The 15,993-nt window shown below is 40.7% G+C and overlaps 1 protein-coding gene across 6 annotated transcripts in view; it reads left to right on the plus strand.

Moving 5' to 3' along the window:
- Positions 1 to 15,993, plus strand: part of Smg1 (SMG1 nonsense mediated mRNA decay associated PI3K related kinase) — a 135,031-nt gene that overhangs the window by 82,077 nt on the left and 36,961 nt on the right. For all 6 annotated transcript variants that reach the window (XM_045135712.1, XM_045135710.1, XM_045135711.1 and 3 more), the window contains 9 exons: positions 4,243 to 4,491; positions 4,909 to 5,193; positions 7,055 to 7,199; positions 7,315 to 7,453; positions 9,527 to 9,757; positions 10,463 to 10,640; positions 11,175 to 11,336; positions 11,988 to 12,205; positions 13,038 to 13,192. In XM_045135712.1, coding sequence (XP_044991647.1) covers positions 4,243 to 4,491; positions 4,909 to 5,193; positions 7,055 to 7,199; positions 7,315 to 7,453; positions 9,527 to 9,757; positions 10,463 to 10,640; positions 11,175 to 11,336; positions 11,988 to 12,205; positions 13,038 to 13,192 — 1,762 coding nt within the window. The remainder of the gene's footprint in view (positions 1 to 4,242; positions 4,492 to 4,908; positions 5,194 to 7,054; positions 7,200 to 7,314; positions 7,454 to 9,526; positions 9,758 to 10,462; positions 10,641 to 11,174; positions 11,337 to 11,987; positions 12,206 to 13,037; positions 13,193 to 15,993) is intronic.

Here is a 15,993-nt window from a genome sequence, read left to right on the forward strand (position 1 = left end):
GTTAAAACATTTTAGATGGGCTGGAGACATTTTAGATGGGCTGGAGAGATGGTTTAGAGCTTGTCTATAAAGCCAAAAAGGGCCCAGGTTCGATTCCCTAGTACCCTCATAATCCAGATGCACAAAGTGGTGTGTGCATCTGGGAGTTGGTTCACAGTGGCTTAAAGCCCTGGCATGCCCATCTCTCTGTCTGTCTGTCTCTGTTATGTCTCTCTGCTTGCAAATAATTTTTTTTTGTTTTTTTTTTTGAGGTAGGGTCTCACTGTACTCCAGGTTGACCTGGAATTCACTATGTAGTCTCAGGGTGGCCTTGAACTCACGGCAATCATCCTACCTCTGTCTCCCGAGTGCTGGGATTAAAGGTGTGTGCCACCAGGCCGATTTTTTTTAAGTATTTCACCTTTTTCTTCTTCATTTTTTTTCTCAATTTTTATTAACATTTTCCATGACTATAAAAAATATCTCATGGTAATACCCTCTCTCCCCCCACTTTCCCTTTGAAATTCCATTCTCCATCATATCCCCTCCCCATCTCAATCAGTCTTTCTTTTATTTTGATGTCATGATCTTTTCCTCCTCTTATGATGGTCTTGTGTAGGTAGTGTCAGGCACAATGAGGTCATGGATATCCAGGCCATTGTATGTCTGAGGGAGCACATTGTAAGGAGTCCTACCCTTCTTTTGGCTCTTACATTCTTTCCACCACCTTTTCCACATTAGACCCTGAGCCTTGGCAGGTGTGATCGAAATGTTACTCATGAGCCGGGCGTGGTGGCGCACGCCTTTAATCCCAGCACTCGGGAGGCAGAGGTAGGAGGATTGCCATGAGTTCAAGGCCACCCTGAGACTACATAGTGAATTCCAGGTCAGCCTGGACCAGAGTGAGACCCTACCTCGACAAAACAAAAACCAAAAAACAAAAAAACAAACAAAAAAAGAGAAATGTTACTCATTACTCCAGTCACTTCTTTCTAGGTCTATGATAACTTCTGAGTCGTCCCAAGGTCACTGCCCTCTGAAAAGAGAAGATTCTCTACCCATAGTGAGAGTAGCGTTAATAAAAGGGTATAGATATTAAGAGAAGTGCTTACTGGGCAGTTTGATAAGCATAGTATATATACACTTATTCAGACATCAGCAGATGTTATAGCCATAGGGCTCATGACTACCCCTGTTTTAAGTTTTCTGTTATCAGGGATGTATTCCCTCCTATGGAGCAGGCCTCCAGTCCAATTGGAGGGCAGCTGGTTTCCACCATGGCACATATGCCACTATTGCACCCGTTGGCTCATTTGGCCTGGTTGGCCAATTATAGGCTTGCAGTGTCCACTGTTGAGTATCTTCACTGGTGGTATCTCTTTCTCCCATTGAACTACATGTAGAATGGCTTCTTCCAGCTTTCTGTCAGCTGATCTACATGGAGGAGGTTATCAGCTCGGTTCCAGCAGGATTTCTCAGTGGCCTTGCAGCCCAAGTATGTGGAGTCTTCAGCCATAGGGTCTTACCATCTATTCCTGGTGGTAAACCAAGGGCCTCGGCAAAAGCCTGTAATGTTTTGGGGATATCTGGGACCTCCCTTGCCAACAACTTACTGGAAGGTGTCCCATCCCTGGCACTGAAAATTTTCTAACAATGATCTATGGCTCCTGAGTGTTCCATTGTCTGAAACCAGAGGAGTCCATATGATTTATTTCCATCCTCTTAGATTTTGATTAGCCCTCCCTCTTCCTTTCCTTTACTCAATCTCTTCCCCTGACCTCATTTTGGACCTTTTCACCCCCATTAATCTATTCTTTCTTCTACTTACATATATACAATACCAACCTATTAAGTACCCTCCTCCCTTCCTTTCTCTTCCACTTATATCTCCTTTTTAACTTACTGGCCTCTGCTACTGAGTTTTTTCCTTCTCACACAAAAGCCCAATCATCTGTAGCTAGGATCCACATATGAGAGAGAATATGTGGCGCTTGGCTTTCTGGGCCCACCAGGCCTATTTTTAGATGATGATGATGATGATTATTAGATAAGTGCTAATTAAGTGATCTTTGTCCAGGTGTAATGTGTTTCATGTTGATGGATGGTGGTGAACAGGACAAGTTTGTTCTTCGATGATTTGGTGGACCTCTAAATCCTTCAGGATAGACTGACATTGGACACAAAAAACCCTGCAGTGTTATGTGTTGAATGGAAATATGTAGGCAGCTAGAAGAGCATACAAAGAGCTTAACTAGGGATTAGCATTTAAGCTAAAACTAGCCAATAAAGATGAGAAGGAAGGGAAGGCTTGCTGATTTCTTTAGGACATTGGGTGTGAAGTCCAGACAAAGTTATGAAAGATTTTTAGATGACTCACTTTGCCTGAAGAAAATAGAGAGGTAAAGCTGGATAGAAGCAAGGCCTCATCAAAATCCTAGTTTAGTAGGGCAGTGGTAAGCTGCCAGCCAGGTGCTTTAAACAGGGGATTTCTTGTTTTTTTTTTTTTTTTTTTTTTTTTTTTTTTGGTTTTTCGAGGTAGGTGTTTCACTCTAGCTCAGGCTCTCCTGGACTTCACTATGTAGTCTCAGGGTCGAACTCACGGCGATCCTCCTGAGTGCTGGGATTAAAGGCGTGCGCCACCACGCCCAGCTTTTTTCTTTCTTGGGTTTTTTTTTTTTTTTTTTTTTGGTTTTTAAACAGGGGATTTAAATGTTCAGATTTACTTCGGTGGGGTCACTTCACTTGCTCAATGGAGAGTGATTAGAGGAGTATAAGAATGAGGCAGGGGCTGGAGGGATGGCTTAGCGGTTAAAGCGTTTGCCTGCAAAGCCAAAGGACCCAGGTTTAATTCCCCAGGACTCATGTCAGCCAGATGCACAAGGGGGTGCAGGCATCTGGAGTTCATTTGCAGTGGCTGGAAGCCCAGGCGTGCCCATTCTCTCTCTTTTTCTCTCTCACCCTCTTTCTCTGTCAAATAAATAAATAAAAATAAAAATATTTGAAAGAAAAGAATAAGGCAGGGCTGGAGAGATGGCTTAGCGATTAAGGCGCTTGCCTGCAAAGCCAAAGGACCCGGGTTTGATTCCTCAGGATCCATGTAAGCCAGATACACAAGGTGGTGCGTGTGTGTGGACTTTGTTTGCAGTGGCTAGATGCCCTTGGTGCCCTCTCTCTTTCTGAAATAATTAATAATATTAACTCTTAAGAAAAAGAATGAGCCGGGCGTGGTGGCATACACCTTTAATCTCAGCAATCGGGAGGCAGAGGTAGGAGGATCGCCGTGAGTTCAAGGCCACCCTGAGAGTCCATAGTGAATTCCAGGTCAGCTTGGTCCAGAGTGAGACCCTACCTCGAAAAACAAAAAAAAAAAAAAAAAAAAAAAAAAAGAGAGAGAGAGAGAGAAAAGAAAAAAGAATCATGCAAAGGGCTGTGTGTGGTGGTGCACGCCTTTAATCCCAACACTCCAAAGGCAGGATCGTTGTGGGGAGGCCAGCCTGCTACTACATAGTGAATTGCAGGTTAACCTGGGCTAGAGCAAAGCTCTACCTTGAAAAAACAAAAAGAAAAAAAAAAAGTGAGGCAAAGGACCAATTTAGCATAATGACCAAAAAAAAAAAAAAAAGCAAACTGGATATGAACATTAAAGGTAAAGTCTAGGATGTTAGGTGTTATTCCTTTCCTTGACAAGGGAAAACAAGAGTGGGAGCAAAGGGTTTGGAGGTTGGTAGACTGAATTCCACTTGAGATAGGTTATAGAACCTTTGACATACTTGGAAGGTGGACTCAGCTAGCACATGAACAGCTATCAAGATTGTTATAGCAGTAAAACTCTCCACACCTGCCTCTCAGGAACCCTAGATTTATTTGAGAGAAAGAGAGAAAAAAAAAGAAGAAAACATGGGTGCACCAGAGCCTTCAGCCACTGCAAACAAGCTCCAGATGCATGTGCCACTTTGTGTTTCTGGCTTATGTGAGTCCTGGGGAATCAGACCTCAAACTGGGGTCCTCAGGCTTCACAGGCAAGCGTTTAACCACTTAGCCATGTCTGCAGCCCCCCAAAAGGTTAATTTCTTAAATTAATGTTTTTACTTTGCTATACTTTGTTGTGTACATTTAGTTACAGTGTATATTATATAACAAGCACTGTGCACCTGGTAAGGACTTGTGTTTCCTTTGTTTGGGGAGTTGGTGAGGATGGATATGCAGTCTGAAGTTAGATGAATTAGGAGCTAATCAACCTAACCAACCTATTTCTTCTCCTAGAACAAACAGTCCCAATCAGAAGCCATCTCATGGAATTGGGTCTAACGGCAGCAAAATTTGCTAGAAAACGGGGGAATGTGTCACTGGCAACAAGATTACTGGCACAGTGCAGTGAGGTTCAGCTGGGAAAGACAACCACTGCCCAGGATTTAGTCCAGCATTTTAAAAAACTCTCAACGCAATGTCAAGTGGATGAAAAATGGGGGCCTGAGCTTGATATTGAAAAAACAAAGTTGTTGTATACAGCAGGTTAGTAAAAAAGTATAATAAAAGTATATGGTGTAGGCTGTAATTAAAAACAGATTATTTCCAGTTGTTGCAGTACATTTGCTTGCTGAGTAAGTTGTTTTGTAATAGGCATGTAATTCATTAAAAAAAAGTTAAGAAATATTTCCAGATATGATTATCACTAAATTTACACTTGTTTGGTTTTTGTTGTTTTTTCAAGGTAGGGTCTCACTTATATCACTCTGTAGTCTCAGGGTGGCCTCAAATTTACGGTGATCCTCCAACCTCTGTGAGTGCTGGGATAAAGGCGTGCGCCACCATGCCAGCCTGGCTTGAATTTGCATTTCCAAAAGTAAAGCATCACTTCATTCAGTCACTTGCCTTTACGGGTAAATTAGTAGTTTTTTGGTTGTTTATTTTCTTTTTAAACCCCTGTAGGACAGTCTACACACGCAATGGAAATGCTGAGTTCCTGCGCCATCTCTTTCTGCAAGTCTGCGAAAGCTGAATATGCTGTGGCTAAGTCAATTCTGACACTGGCTAAGTGGATCCAGGCAGAATGGAAAGAGATTTCAGGACAGCTGAAACAGGTTTACAGGGCTCAGCAACAACAGAACTTCTCAGGCCTTTCTACTTTGTCTAAAAACATTCTCACTTTAATAGAACTGCCCTCTGTTAATACAATGGAGGAAGAATACCCTAGGATTGAGAGCGAGTCTACAGGTAGGGATTCATTATTAATTTTAAAGATTTTTTATTTGTTCCACTGCTTGCTTGTTTATTTGAGACTGTGTACAAGGGCACACACTACAAAATCCAGTGATCCTCCTACCTCTGCCTGCTGATAGCTGGTATTAAAGGCATGCGCCACTACGCCTGCCTTGTGAGTCTGTCACATGAGTACTGGAGAATAGAACCTAGGCTGTCAGGTTTTACAAGCAAGTACCTAACCACTGAGCCACTTCTCTCCAGTCCCCCCTCTTTTATTATTTTAGCCAGTCTTCCTCTTTTATTATTTTAACCAGTCTTCAGGTGCATGTCGCTTTTGTGGCTTGGATATTTTATCTGGCAAAATTCTACTCCTGGTACATAAAAATTCATACCAGGATCAACAGATGGGAAGTAGTATCCTGAGTTGCCATTGGTTGCTGGAACACAGAAACTACAGACCCAAACTTCTTATTCTGATACTAGCAAAATTAGTAGACAAAAAGGCAGTTGATTCAATTAGTCTGATCTGTTGTATATTTTATATTCCCCTTACCTTTTTCTGTTTTTGTTTTGTTTTGTTTTGTTTTTGAGGTAGGTTCTCACTCTGGCTCAGGCTGACCTGGAATTAACTGTGTAGTCTCAGGGTGGCCTTGAACTCACAGTGATCCTCCTACCTCTGCCTCCTGAGTGCTGGGATTAAAGGTGTGCACCACCACATCTGACCCTTTTTCTGTTTTATTGAGACAGTGCCTTGCTATGTAGCTTAGCTGATCTCATACTTAAAATCTTACTATTTTTGCTTCCTAAATGCTAGATTGCAGGTGGATCCATTTGTGTGTGTACGTGTGTTTGTTTTGTTGTTGAAATGTATTTTTTTGTGTGTGTTGGCTGCTGGGCATGGTGATACAGACTTTTAATCCCAGCACTCAGAAGGCTGAGGTAGAAAGATCACTGTGAGTTCCGGGCCATCCTGGACTGACTACAGAGTGAGTTGCACATCAGCCTGGGCTAGAGTGAGACCCTGTTTCAAGAAATTGGAAACTAAGACAGGTGTGGTGGCACATACTTTTTTAATCACAGCACTTGGGAGGCAGAGGTAGGAGGATGAATTCAAGGCCACCCTGAGACTACATAATGAATTCCAGGTCAGCCTGGACTAGAGTGAGACCCTACCTTGGAAAACCAATAAAATAAAATTGGAAACTGGAGAGATTGACTTAGCGGTTAAGCCTGTGAAGCCTAAGGAACCAAGTTCAGTTCCCCAGTACCCATATAAGCCTGATACACAAAGTGGTTCATGCCTCTGGAGTTTGTTTGCACTGGTTAGAGGCCCTCACACATCCATATTTTTTCTCTCTCTCTTGCCCTTCTCTCAAATTAATTAAATATTTTTAAATAAATAAAGAAAAAATAATACCAATGCATATCAAGAGATATGAGACATGTCTTATAGTTTGTATAAATCTTAGCAAGTACACTCTCTATAATACTCAGTTGTTCCCCTCGTTAAAGGAAATAAAGGTTTCTACTTGGTTATTCAGTCAGTGTGATGTGCATATCATCTGTGCATTATTCTTTGTGACATACTTGAAATTAATCTAGTCATAAAGAAATAGCCACTTAAATGCATGATGCAACACATTTCCTGGCATGACTGATAACCTGAGATGCTGTAAATACAGTAATTAAAGTCATGAATGTGTTCCACAGGTGCTGGGAAGCAAAGGGATTTATTTTGCCACGACAATACTATAGAAAAAGATAATTTAGGCCTGAACAAACTGTATGCTGTAATCTTTGTCAAACTGGTGCTTGCTCACAAATAGCAAAGATCTGAAAGTTTTCTCATCCTTTTTTTCCCCCATCATGGCAGTGCATATTGGAGTTGGAGAACCAGACTTCATTTTGGGACAGTTGTACCACCTGTCTTCAGTGCAGGCTCCTGAAGTAGCCAAATCATGGGCAGCATTGGCTAGTTGGGCTTATAGGTGGGGCAGAAAGGTGGTTGACAATGCTAGGTATGTATGTTTTGATGTGCAGTTTATTTCATGCACTGTAAAATATATATAGAAAATACTATTTTGGTAAAGTTTTCATAGATAAAATGCTTGATAACTTGTTTATTTTTTATAGTCAGGGAGAAGGTGTCCGTCTCTTGCCAAGAGAAAAATCTGAAGTTCAAAATCTGCTTCCAGATACTGTAACTGAAGAAGAGAGAGAGAGAATATATGGTATTCTTGGGCAGGCTGTATGTCGGCCAGCAGGAATTCAGGCAAGGAAAATTGTTTCATGTAAAGTAGTGTAAAGATTATTGTTGTAACTCAATGTTTGAGGAAATTACGCTCTCTCGCTCTCTCTCTCTCTTTGGTTTTTTGAGGTAGGGTCTCACTCTAGCTCGGGCTGACCTGGAAATTCACTGTGTATTCTCAGGCTGGCCTTGAACTCATGGCGATCCTCCTATCTCTGCCTCCTGAGTGCTGGGATTAAAGGCGTGTACCACCATGCCTGGCTTTGGGCTTTGTTTTGTTTTGTTTTTTTAAGAGTGAGAGAAGTGGTGTGGCATCTTGTGCATCTAGCTTGCATGGGTTCTGGAGAGTCAAACCTGAGTCCTTAGGCTTCACAGGCATGCACCTTAACCATTAAGCCGTCTTTCCAGCCCCAGAAATTGGTTTTTTTGAGCTGGCTGCATCCTACTGATAGAGCATTTGCTTAGTATGTATGAAGCCCTGTGCATAATCTCTAGCACAGTAAACGGAAAAATCTCTATATTCTTCCTAGGTTGGGAGCTTTTAAAATAGGCCATTTATATGTGAACTCTGTCCCCATAAATTGTGAGTTAGGCTTAACTTGGTGATTTTGGGGTTTGGTGGGATGCTGGGAATTGATCCTAGGACCTTGCATATGCTAGACAAGTTCTCCATCATTGGGTTACTCCCCTTTCTACCACAGGTGATTCAAATATAGCAAGAGTAGAAAACACTGGACTAAATGAACTATAGCATTCATTCCCTCCCCATCAAAGTCCTATCAGTTATACAGTTCTTTTGTTACTTGATATTTAAATACCGTATTCAAAAGCATAGGTTTTATTTGCATGCCAATTTTTGTTGATTTAGTTCTGCTCTAAATAGTGGCACCTAGGTATCTCTGTCAAAGCTGGTGTTAGAGCCGGGCGTGGTGTCGCACACCTTTAATCCCAGCACTCGGGAGGCAGAGGTAGGAGGATCACCGTGAGTTCTAGGCCACCCTGAGACTACACAGTGAATTCCAGGTCAGTCTGAGCTAGAGTGAGACCCTACCTAGAAAAATAAAAACAAACAAAACAAACAAAAAAGCTGGTGTTTTATATATATATATATGTGTGTGTGTGTGTGTATGTATGTATGTATATGTATATATGTGTGTGTATATATATGTATATATATAATATATATATAGTATTGTGAAAAAAATGGGTATATTGCATATGTTCTCAAACTTTAAAAAGATAATATTTATGTTTGCAGACAATTATGTTATAATTTAGAAGTATTTAAAGTACCCCAAAAACAAAACAAAAGAAACACCCCAAAAGCCAGGTGTGATGATGCACATCTTTAATTCCAGCATTCGTGAGGCAGAGATATCCTTGAGTTCGAGGCCACCCTAAGACTACATAGTGAATTCTAGGTCAGCCTGGGCTACAGTGAGACCCTACGTCAAAAAACAAAACACCTAAAAGTTTAAGTTTTTTTTAATTGTTCATTTGTTATTGCTTGTATCCTCTCTCATCAGCTGCATTAGTTACTACTATATCATACAACTGTTTTTTTGTTTGTTTGGTGTGAGGTTAGGGTCTCACCCTATCCCAGGATCTGGAACTCAGTCTGTAGTCCCAAACAGGCTTCTAACTCACATTGATCTTCCCACTTCTGCTTCCCGAGTGTTGGGATTAAAGATGTGTGCCGCCATGTCCAGATAGTATATCATAAAGAGAAGCCTTGAGGGGAGAGGGAGCTGGAGAGATGTCTTAGTGGTTAAGGTGTTTGCCTGCAAAACCAAAGGATCCTGGTTTGACTCTCCAGGACCCACATAAGGCAGTGCATACATCTGGAGTTTATTTGCAGTGGCTGGAGGCTGTAGTGTGTCCATTCATATTCTCTCTCCCCCTCTTTCTCTCAAATGAATAAATAAATAAAATATTAAATTTTTTAAAGAGTTTTTGGACATAAGTTTAGTACATAAACCACTAATAATAAGGAAATTAGTACTTTATAAATATGAAAAAATTTCTTGTGCTAATTAATTAAATCATGCCTTCTCACCTTATGTTAAAAAATAAATTTTATATCCAATTTTTCCTCAGGATGAAGATATAACACTTCAGATAACAGAGAATGAAGATAATGAGGAAGATGATATGGTTGATGTTATTTGGAGGCAGTTAATATCAAGCTGCCCATGGCTTTCAGAACTTGATGAGAGTGCAACTGAAGGAGTTATTAAAGTGTGGAGAAAAGTTGTAGACAGAATCTTCAGCCTGTATAAACTCTCTTGTAGCGCATATTTTACTTTCCTTAAGCTCAATGCTGGTCAGGTAGGTGGGAATGAGTGTTCTAAGAAAAAATATTTGGAGCCAGGCATGGTGGCGCACATCTGTAATCCCAGCACTTGGGAGGCAGAGGTAGATGGATCACCATGAGTTCAAGACCACCCTGAGACTACATAGTGAATTCCAGGTCAACCTTGACTAGAGTGAAACCCTACCTCGAACTCCCCCCTCCCCCGAAAAAAAGAAGAAAATATTTGGAGTCTCTTTTCTACTAAACAATAGTAAGGGCTGGAGAGATGGCTTAGTTGTAAAGGCACTTGCCTGCAAAAGCCCAAGGACCCAGGTTCAGTTCCCCACTATTCACATAAAGTTAGATGCACAAAGTGGCGCATACATCTGGAGTTTATTTGCAGTGGTTGGAGGCCCTGCATGTCCATGTCTTTCTGTACTTGCAAATAAATTAATTTTTAAAATATTTTTTACTTTTGTTTATTTGAGAGACAGAAGGAGAGAGAGAGAATGGGTGTTCTAGGACCTCCGAGCCACTGCAAATGAACTCTAGACATATGTGCCCCCTTGTGCAGGTGGTTTACATGGGTCCTGGGGAATCGAAACTGGGTCCGTAGGCTTCGCAGGCATGTGCCTTAACCGCTAAACCATCTCTCCAGCCCCCAGCAAATAAATTAGTTTAAAAAATTTTTTGTTAGCGTAATAAAAAAAATTAATTCTCCTTTATTCCCTCACTCTTAGATTCCATTAGATGAGGATGACCCTAGAGTACATTTAAGCCACAGAGTGGAACAGAGCACTGATGATGTGATTGTGATGGCTACCTTGCGACTGCTGAGATTGCTGGTGAAGCATGCTGGGGAGCTTCGGCAGTATCTGGAACATGGATTGGAAACCACCCCTACTGCTCCGTGGAGAGGTAATGGCCTTAAAAAAAATGCTTAGCTAAATATTTGATTAGGTACATAAAGCATTGGAAAAAAAAAAAACATTGTCCCCTTTGTTATGTTTATTATTTGAAAACATAAAAGAAAAGCCGTCTAGTTCATAAGATATTCTGGACTGTATAGTACCCCCCTAAGGAGCTTCCCTCTGTCCATCCAGAGAAATGAGAGGTTGAAAAGCAAAATTTTATATGCAAAATTAATTTTGAAGAGGGTGGTGAAAATAAATTTTGAAAGATTTAAAATACCCTTTGTAAAAATTATCTGTGTCTGCCTTCTTAGAGGCATTTATTCCAGACCCATTTTTCTGGAACTTTTTAAAAGTTTTCTGGTCTGTGATAACAGTCGTGTACCATACATAGATTTGCAGATCAGGAACATGCTGTTCTTTGTTACGTCCAGGTAGTACCTTAAATTTGTGACACTAACACATATCTGCTTTTATCCTTTTGCACTTAAAATTTCGACAGGTTTTAATGACTCTTTCTTTGTTTCTTCTTATACTGAAGGAATTATTCCACAGCTTTTCTCACGCTTAAACCACCCTGAAGTGTATGTCCGTCAAAGTATTTGTAACCTTCTCTGCCGTGTGGCCCAAGATTCTCCACATCTCATATTGTATCCTGCTATAGTGGGAACTATATCTCTTAGTAGTGAATCTCAGGCTTCAGGTATGCAATACTGAAATACTGTTACTAAGTTTGCTAGTAGTTATTTTTGAGCTGTATGTTCTAGTGCTCATGGCTTTTTGCAGTAGTATGACTTATTGAGGAAGTGGCTACTTTGTATCTAGAATATGTGTCTTTCCCATTATTTCACATTGTTAGTCTTTGTAGTAACTCAAGTTAACTCAGGATCACAGAGCCGTAGCTAGCAGATAAGAGTTAGACAATGTTCTGTAGTTTGACTAGAGTATAAGACTCTTGCTATCTTCTCGTAGCCTTTTCCCACTAGCTTTTTGGGTTTATAAATACGGAAGCTAGCCGGGTGTGGTGGCACATGCCTTTAATCCCAGCACTTGGGAGGCAGAGGTAGGAGGATCACTGTGGGTTTGAGGCCACCCTGAGACTCCATACTGAATTCCCCAAGTCAGCTTGAACTAGAGTGAGACCCTACCTCAAAAAAATAAAAAATAAATAACTACGGAAGCTAAACTTGTAGAAATGGCAGAATAAGCATATCTCCAGCCAACTTGATACAGAAAGGATGACTTTTCATGAGAGCTGTGTAGTCAGTAAGTTACCCTTGTCTTCCGTAAACCAGTGTGTGCTTGTGCATGAGAGAAGCAGTCACAGTATTTGTACTCTCCTATCTCATTGTAGGAAACAAGTTTTCCTCTGCAATTCCAACTTTGCTTGGAAATATTCAGGGAGACGAATTGTTGGTTTCTGAATGTGAAGGAGGAAGTCCTCCTGCTTCTCAAGAAAGCAATAAGGATGAACCCAAAAGTGGATTAAATGAAGACCAGGCCATGATGCAGGATTGCTACAGTAAAATTGTCGATAAGCTGTCATCTGCCAATCCAACAATGGTGTTACAGGTACAAAAAACACCATCAAGTATATTTGTTGTTTTGTTTTCCCAAGGCAGGGGCTCACTCTCCCCCAGGCTGACCTGGAACTTACTTTGTAGTCCCAGGCTGGCCTCACACTCCATCTTTGTACATCTGCCTCCTGAGTGCTAGGATTAAAGATGTTCATCACTATGCTTGGCTTGTATGTTTTAAAATAATTTTGGTTACATAAGCCCTGCCCACCCTAGCCTACTCTGAAAATAAAACTTATTAGAACTGTTATGGAAACAATACTTGATAACTAAAGATTTAAGGATAATCATTATTTTCTCACTAAACTGGGCATGGTGGAGCACGCCTTTCATGCCAGTAATCTGGAGGCAGAGGTAGGAAGATTGCTGTGAGATTGAGACTACAGAGTGAATAGGTCTGCCTGGGCTAGAGCAAGACCCTAGCTCAAAAAAAAAAAGAGACAGAAAAGCAGAGGTGTGGGGACGATGACTGGGGAGATGGCTTAACAGTTAAGGTGTTTGCTTGCAAAGTCAAAGGACCCAAGTTTGATTTCCTGAGGACCCACATAAGTGAGATGCACAAAGGTGGCACATGCATTTGGAGTTGATGTTCAGCAACTGAAGGCCCTGTCATGCCCATTCTCTTTCTCATTCTCTCTCTGCTCCTCTCTTAAATAAATAGTATAAAAAACAATTCTCTTTTTAAAGTTAAAAATTGTATTACCAATCTATATGGATAGAGCTGCCCATCAGGGTTTTCAGATTATGTTATAGACATTGCTGTGGCATTGTTTAAGGACTATAGTCTAGGCCTGTTGTAAAACCGTGTGGATGTGCTGTCTCTGCAGGTCCAGATGCTTGTGGCAGAACTACGCAGGGTTACTGTTCTCTGGGATGAACTCTGGCTAGGAGTTTTGTTACAGCAACACATGTATGTCCTGAGACGAATCCAGCAGCTCGAAGATGAGGTGAAGAGAGTCCAGAACAACAATACCTTACGCAAGTATGTTTTTCATTCACTTGCTTAGAAGCTGTAGCTATTTTTTTTAATGTGGTAATATATAATAATGTATATAACATATACTAATTATATATTAAAGGTATGTTATATGTGTGATGATATAGCATAAATTTTATAGTCTTAATCATTTTAACTTATAATTCACTAGCATTAAAATGTACACCCAGAAAAGCTGGGCGTGGTGGTGCACGCCTTTAATCCCAGCACTCGGGAGGCAGAGGTAGGAGGATCACTGGCCACCCTGAGACTCCATAGTGAATTCTAGGTCAGCCTGGGCTAGAGTGAGACCCTACGTCGAAAAACCACAAAAAATAAAATAAAAGAATGTACACCATGGGGCTTGAGTTGATGGCTCAGTGACTAGAAACTTGCCCTGTAAGTCTGCTGACCAGATGTAGAATAAACCAACACCCATATAAAACTAGATGCAAAGTGACAGAGAGAAACACGAAAAGACAGAGACAGAGAATATGGGTGCACCAGGGCTTCCAACTGTTGCAAATGAACTCCTAATCCATGTGCTGCTTTGTGTATCTGGCTCTACATGGGTACTAGGGAATCAAATCTGGGCCCAGCAGGTTTTGTGTGCACACAGTTTAACCACTGTGCCATTTTTCCAGCCCTCATTTGTTCTCTTGATAGCCATTCTGACAGAGATGAGATTGAATCTCAAAGTAGTTTTATTAATTTACATTTCTCTGGTGAATAAAGATGTTGAATAATACTATTTGGCCATTTGTACTTTTAAGAAATTGTACAGTGGACCATATTTTTAATTTTTATTTATTCATGGGGGGGGAGAGAACAGGCGCACCAGGACCTCTAGCCACTGCAAATGAACTCCAGATGCATGTGCCGCCATGTGCATCCGGCTTACGTGGGTACTGGGGAATTGATCCTGGGTCTTTGGGCTTCGTAGGCAAATGCCTCAACTGCTAAGCCATCTTTCCAGCCCCCTGTTGTTTTAATTTTTGCAGTTCTAGATATTAATATGTTGTCTGAAGTATTAGCTGGCAAAGATTTTTATCCCATTCTAAAGCTTGATCACTCTGTTGATAGTTTTTTTCATTGTGTAGAAACTTTAATTTCATGTAATCCCATTTGCCAGTTCTTGGAGCCAATTCCTATCCTACTGGAATTCTAGTCCATATTTTCTTTCTTTCTTTTTTTGATTTAAGTCAGTATTACATATATTTATATATATTATTATATATGTTATATATTTATGTATACACACATCCAAAGTTCAAAAAAATATATTTATTTCAGAAAGAAAGAGTGAGAAACTGGGTATGGTGGCTCATGCCTTTAATCCCAGCATTCGGGAGGCAGAGGTAGGAGGATTGCCATAAGTTCGAGGCCACCCTCAGGCTACATAGCGAATTCTAGGTCAGCTTGAGCTAGAGTGAGACCCTACTTTGAAAAAAAAAAAAGAGTGAGAGAGGGAAGATCAAGAGAGCATGGGCATGCCAGGGCCTCTAGCCCCTATAAACAAACTGCAAATGAATGCGCCACCTTGTGTATCTGGCTTTACATGGTTACTGAGGAATCAAACTCCACTTTCAGGCTTTTAATCAAGTGCCTTAACCACTGAGCAACCTCTTCAGCCCCTTAGTCCATATTTTCTTGCCTATTCTTACATTCCAAAGGGTTTTCCCTTTAGCACATTTGATATTTATTTCTGGTTTTAAATTAAGGTCTTTTATCAATTTTGAATTAATTCTGTGCAGGGTGATAAATAAGTACTAATTCATTCTTCTGCAAGTGGATATCCATATTTTGCTAGCATTAGTTACTAATTAGACTGATTATGTTTTCCAATGCATGCATGTTTTTGACACCTTTTTCAAAAATTAAGTGTCCAGGGGCTGGAGAGATGGCTTAGCAGTTAAGGCACTTGCTGGCAAAACCAAAGCTTCCTGGTTCAACTCTCCAGGACCCACGTAAGCCAGATGCACAAGGGGTCATATGCATCTGGAGTTCGTTTGCAATGGTTGGAGACCCTGGTATGCCCATTCTCTCTATCTCTCATAAATAAATAAAATATATTTTTAAAAAGTTAAGTGGATATATCACTGAGTCTTATATAACATTTCATTGGCTGACATGTGGGGGTTTATACCAGTACCACTTACTCTTTGTTACTGTGGCACTGTGTTGTAGTTTGAAATCAGGTAATGTGATGACTCTGCTCTTGTTCATTCTCCTTAGAATTGCTTTGGCTATCCTTGGTCCTTTGTGTTCCCAAAGAAATTTTAGGATTGCTTGTTCTATTTCTGTGAAGAAGGTCATTGAAATTTTGATAGAGATAGAACGGGAATACCAGGGTCTGTAGCCACTGAAAACGAACTCCAGATAAATGTGCCACTTTGTGCATCTGGCTTTACATGGGCACTGGGGAATTGAACCCAGGCCATCAGGCTTTGCATATAGACATCTTTAACGCTGAGCCATTTCTCTAGCTCCTCAGAAGGCTGTGTCATCTAATGCCTTCTTGAGTTTCTTTTGTTCAGCACCTTCAAGTTTGCCTTGTAGAGGTTTTTCACCTCTTGGTTAAGTTTATTCCTATGTGGTTTATTTTATTCTTATTTCTTGTTGTTTTTTTTTTTCCTTAAGATAGGGTCTCACTCTAGCCCAGGCTGACCTGGAATTTACTCTGTAGTCCGCAGCTGGCCTCACATTCATAGTGCTCCTCCTACCTTTGCCTCCCAAGTGCTCTTATTAAAGGTGTATGCTAACACACCTACCTATTTTATATTTTTGAAGCTGTTGTGAATAGGTTC

The sequence above is a fragment of the Jaculus jaculus genome, chromosome 16, assembly GCF_020740685.1.
Source record: "Jaculus jaculus isolate mJacJac1 chromosome 16, mJacJac1.mat.Y.cur, whole genome shotgun sequence".
NCBI lineage: Eukaryota > Metazoa > Chordata > Mammalia > Rodentia > Dipodidae > Jaculus > Jaculus jaculus.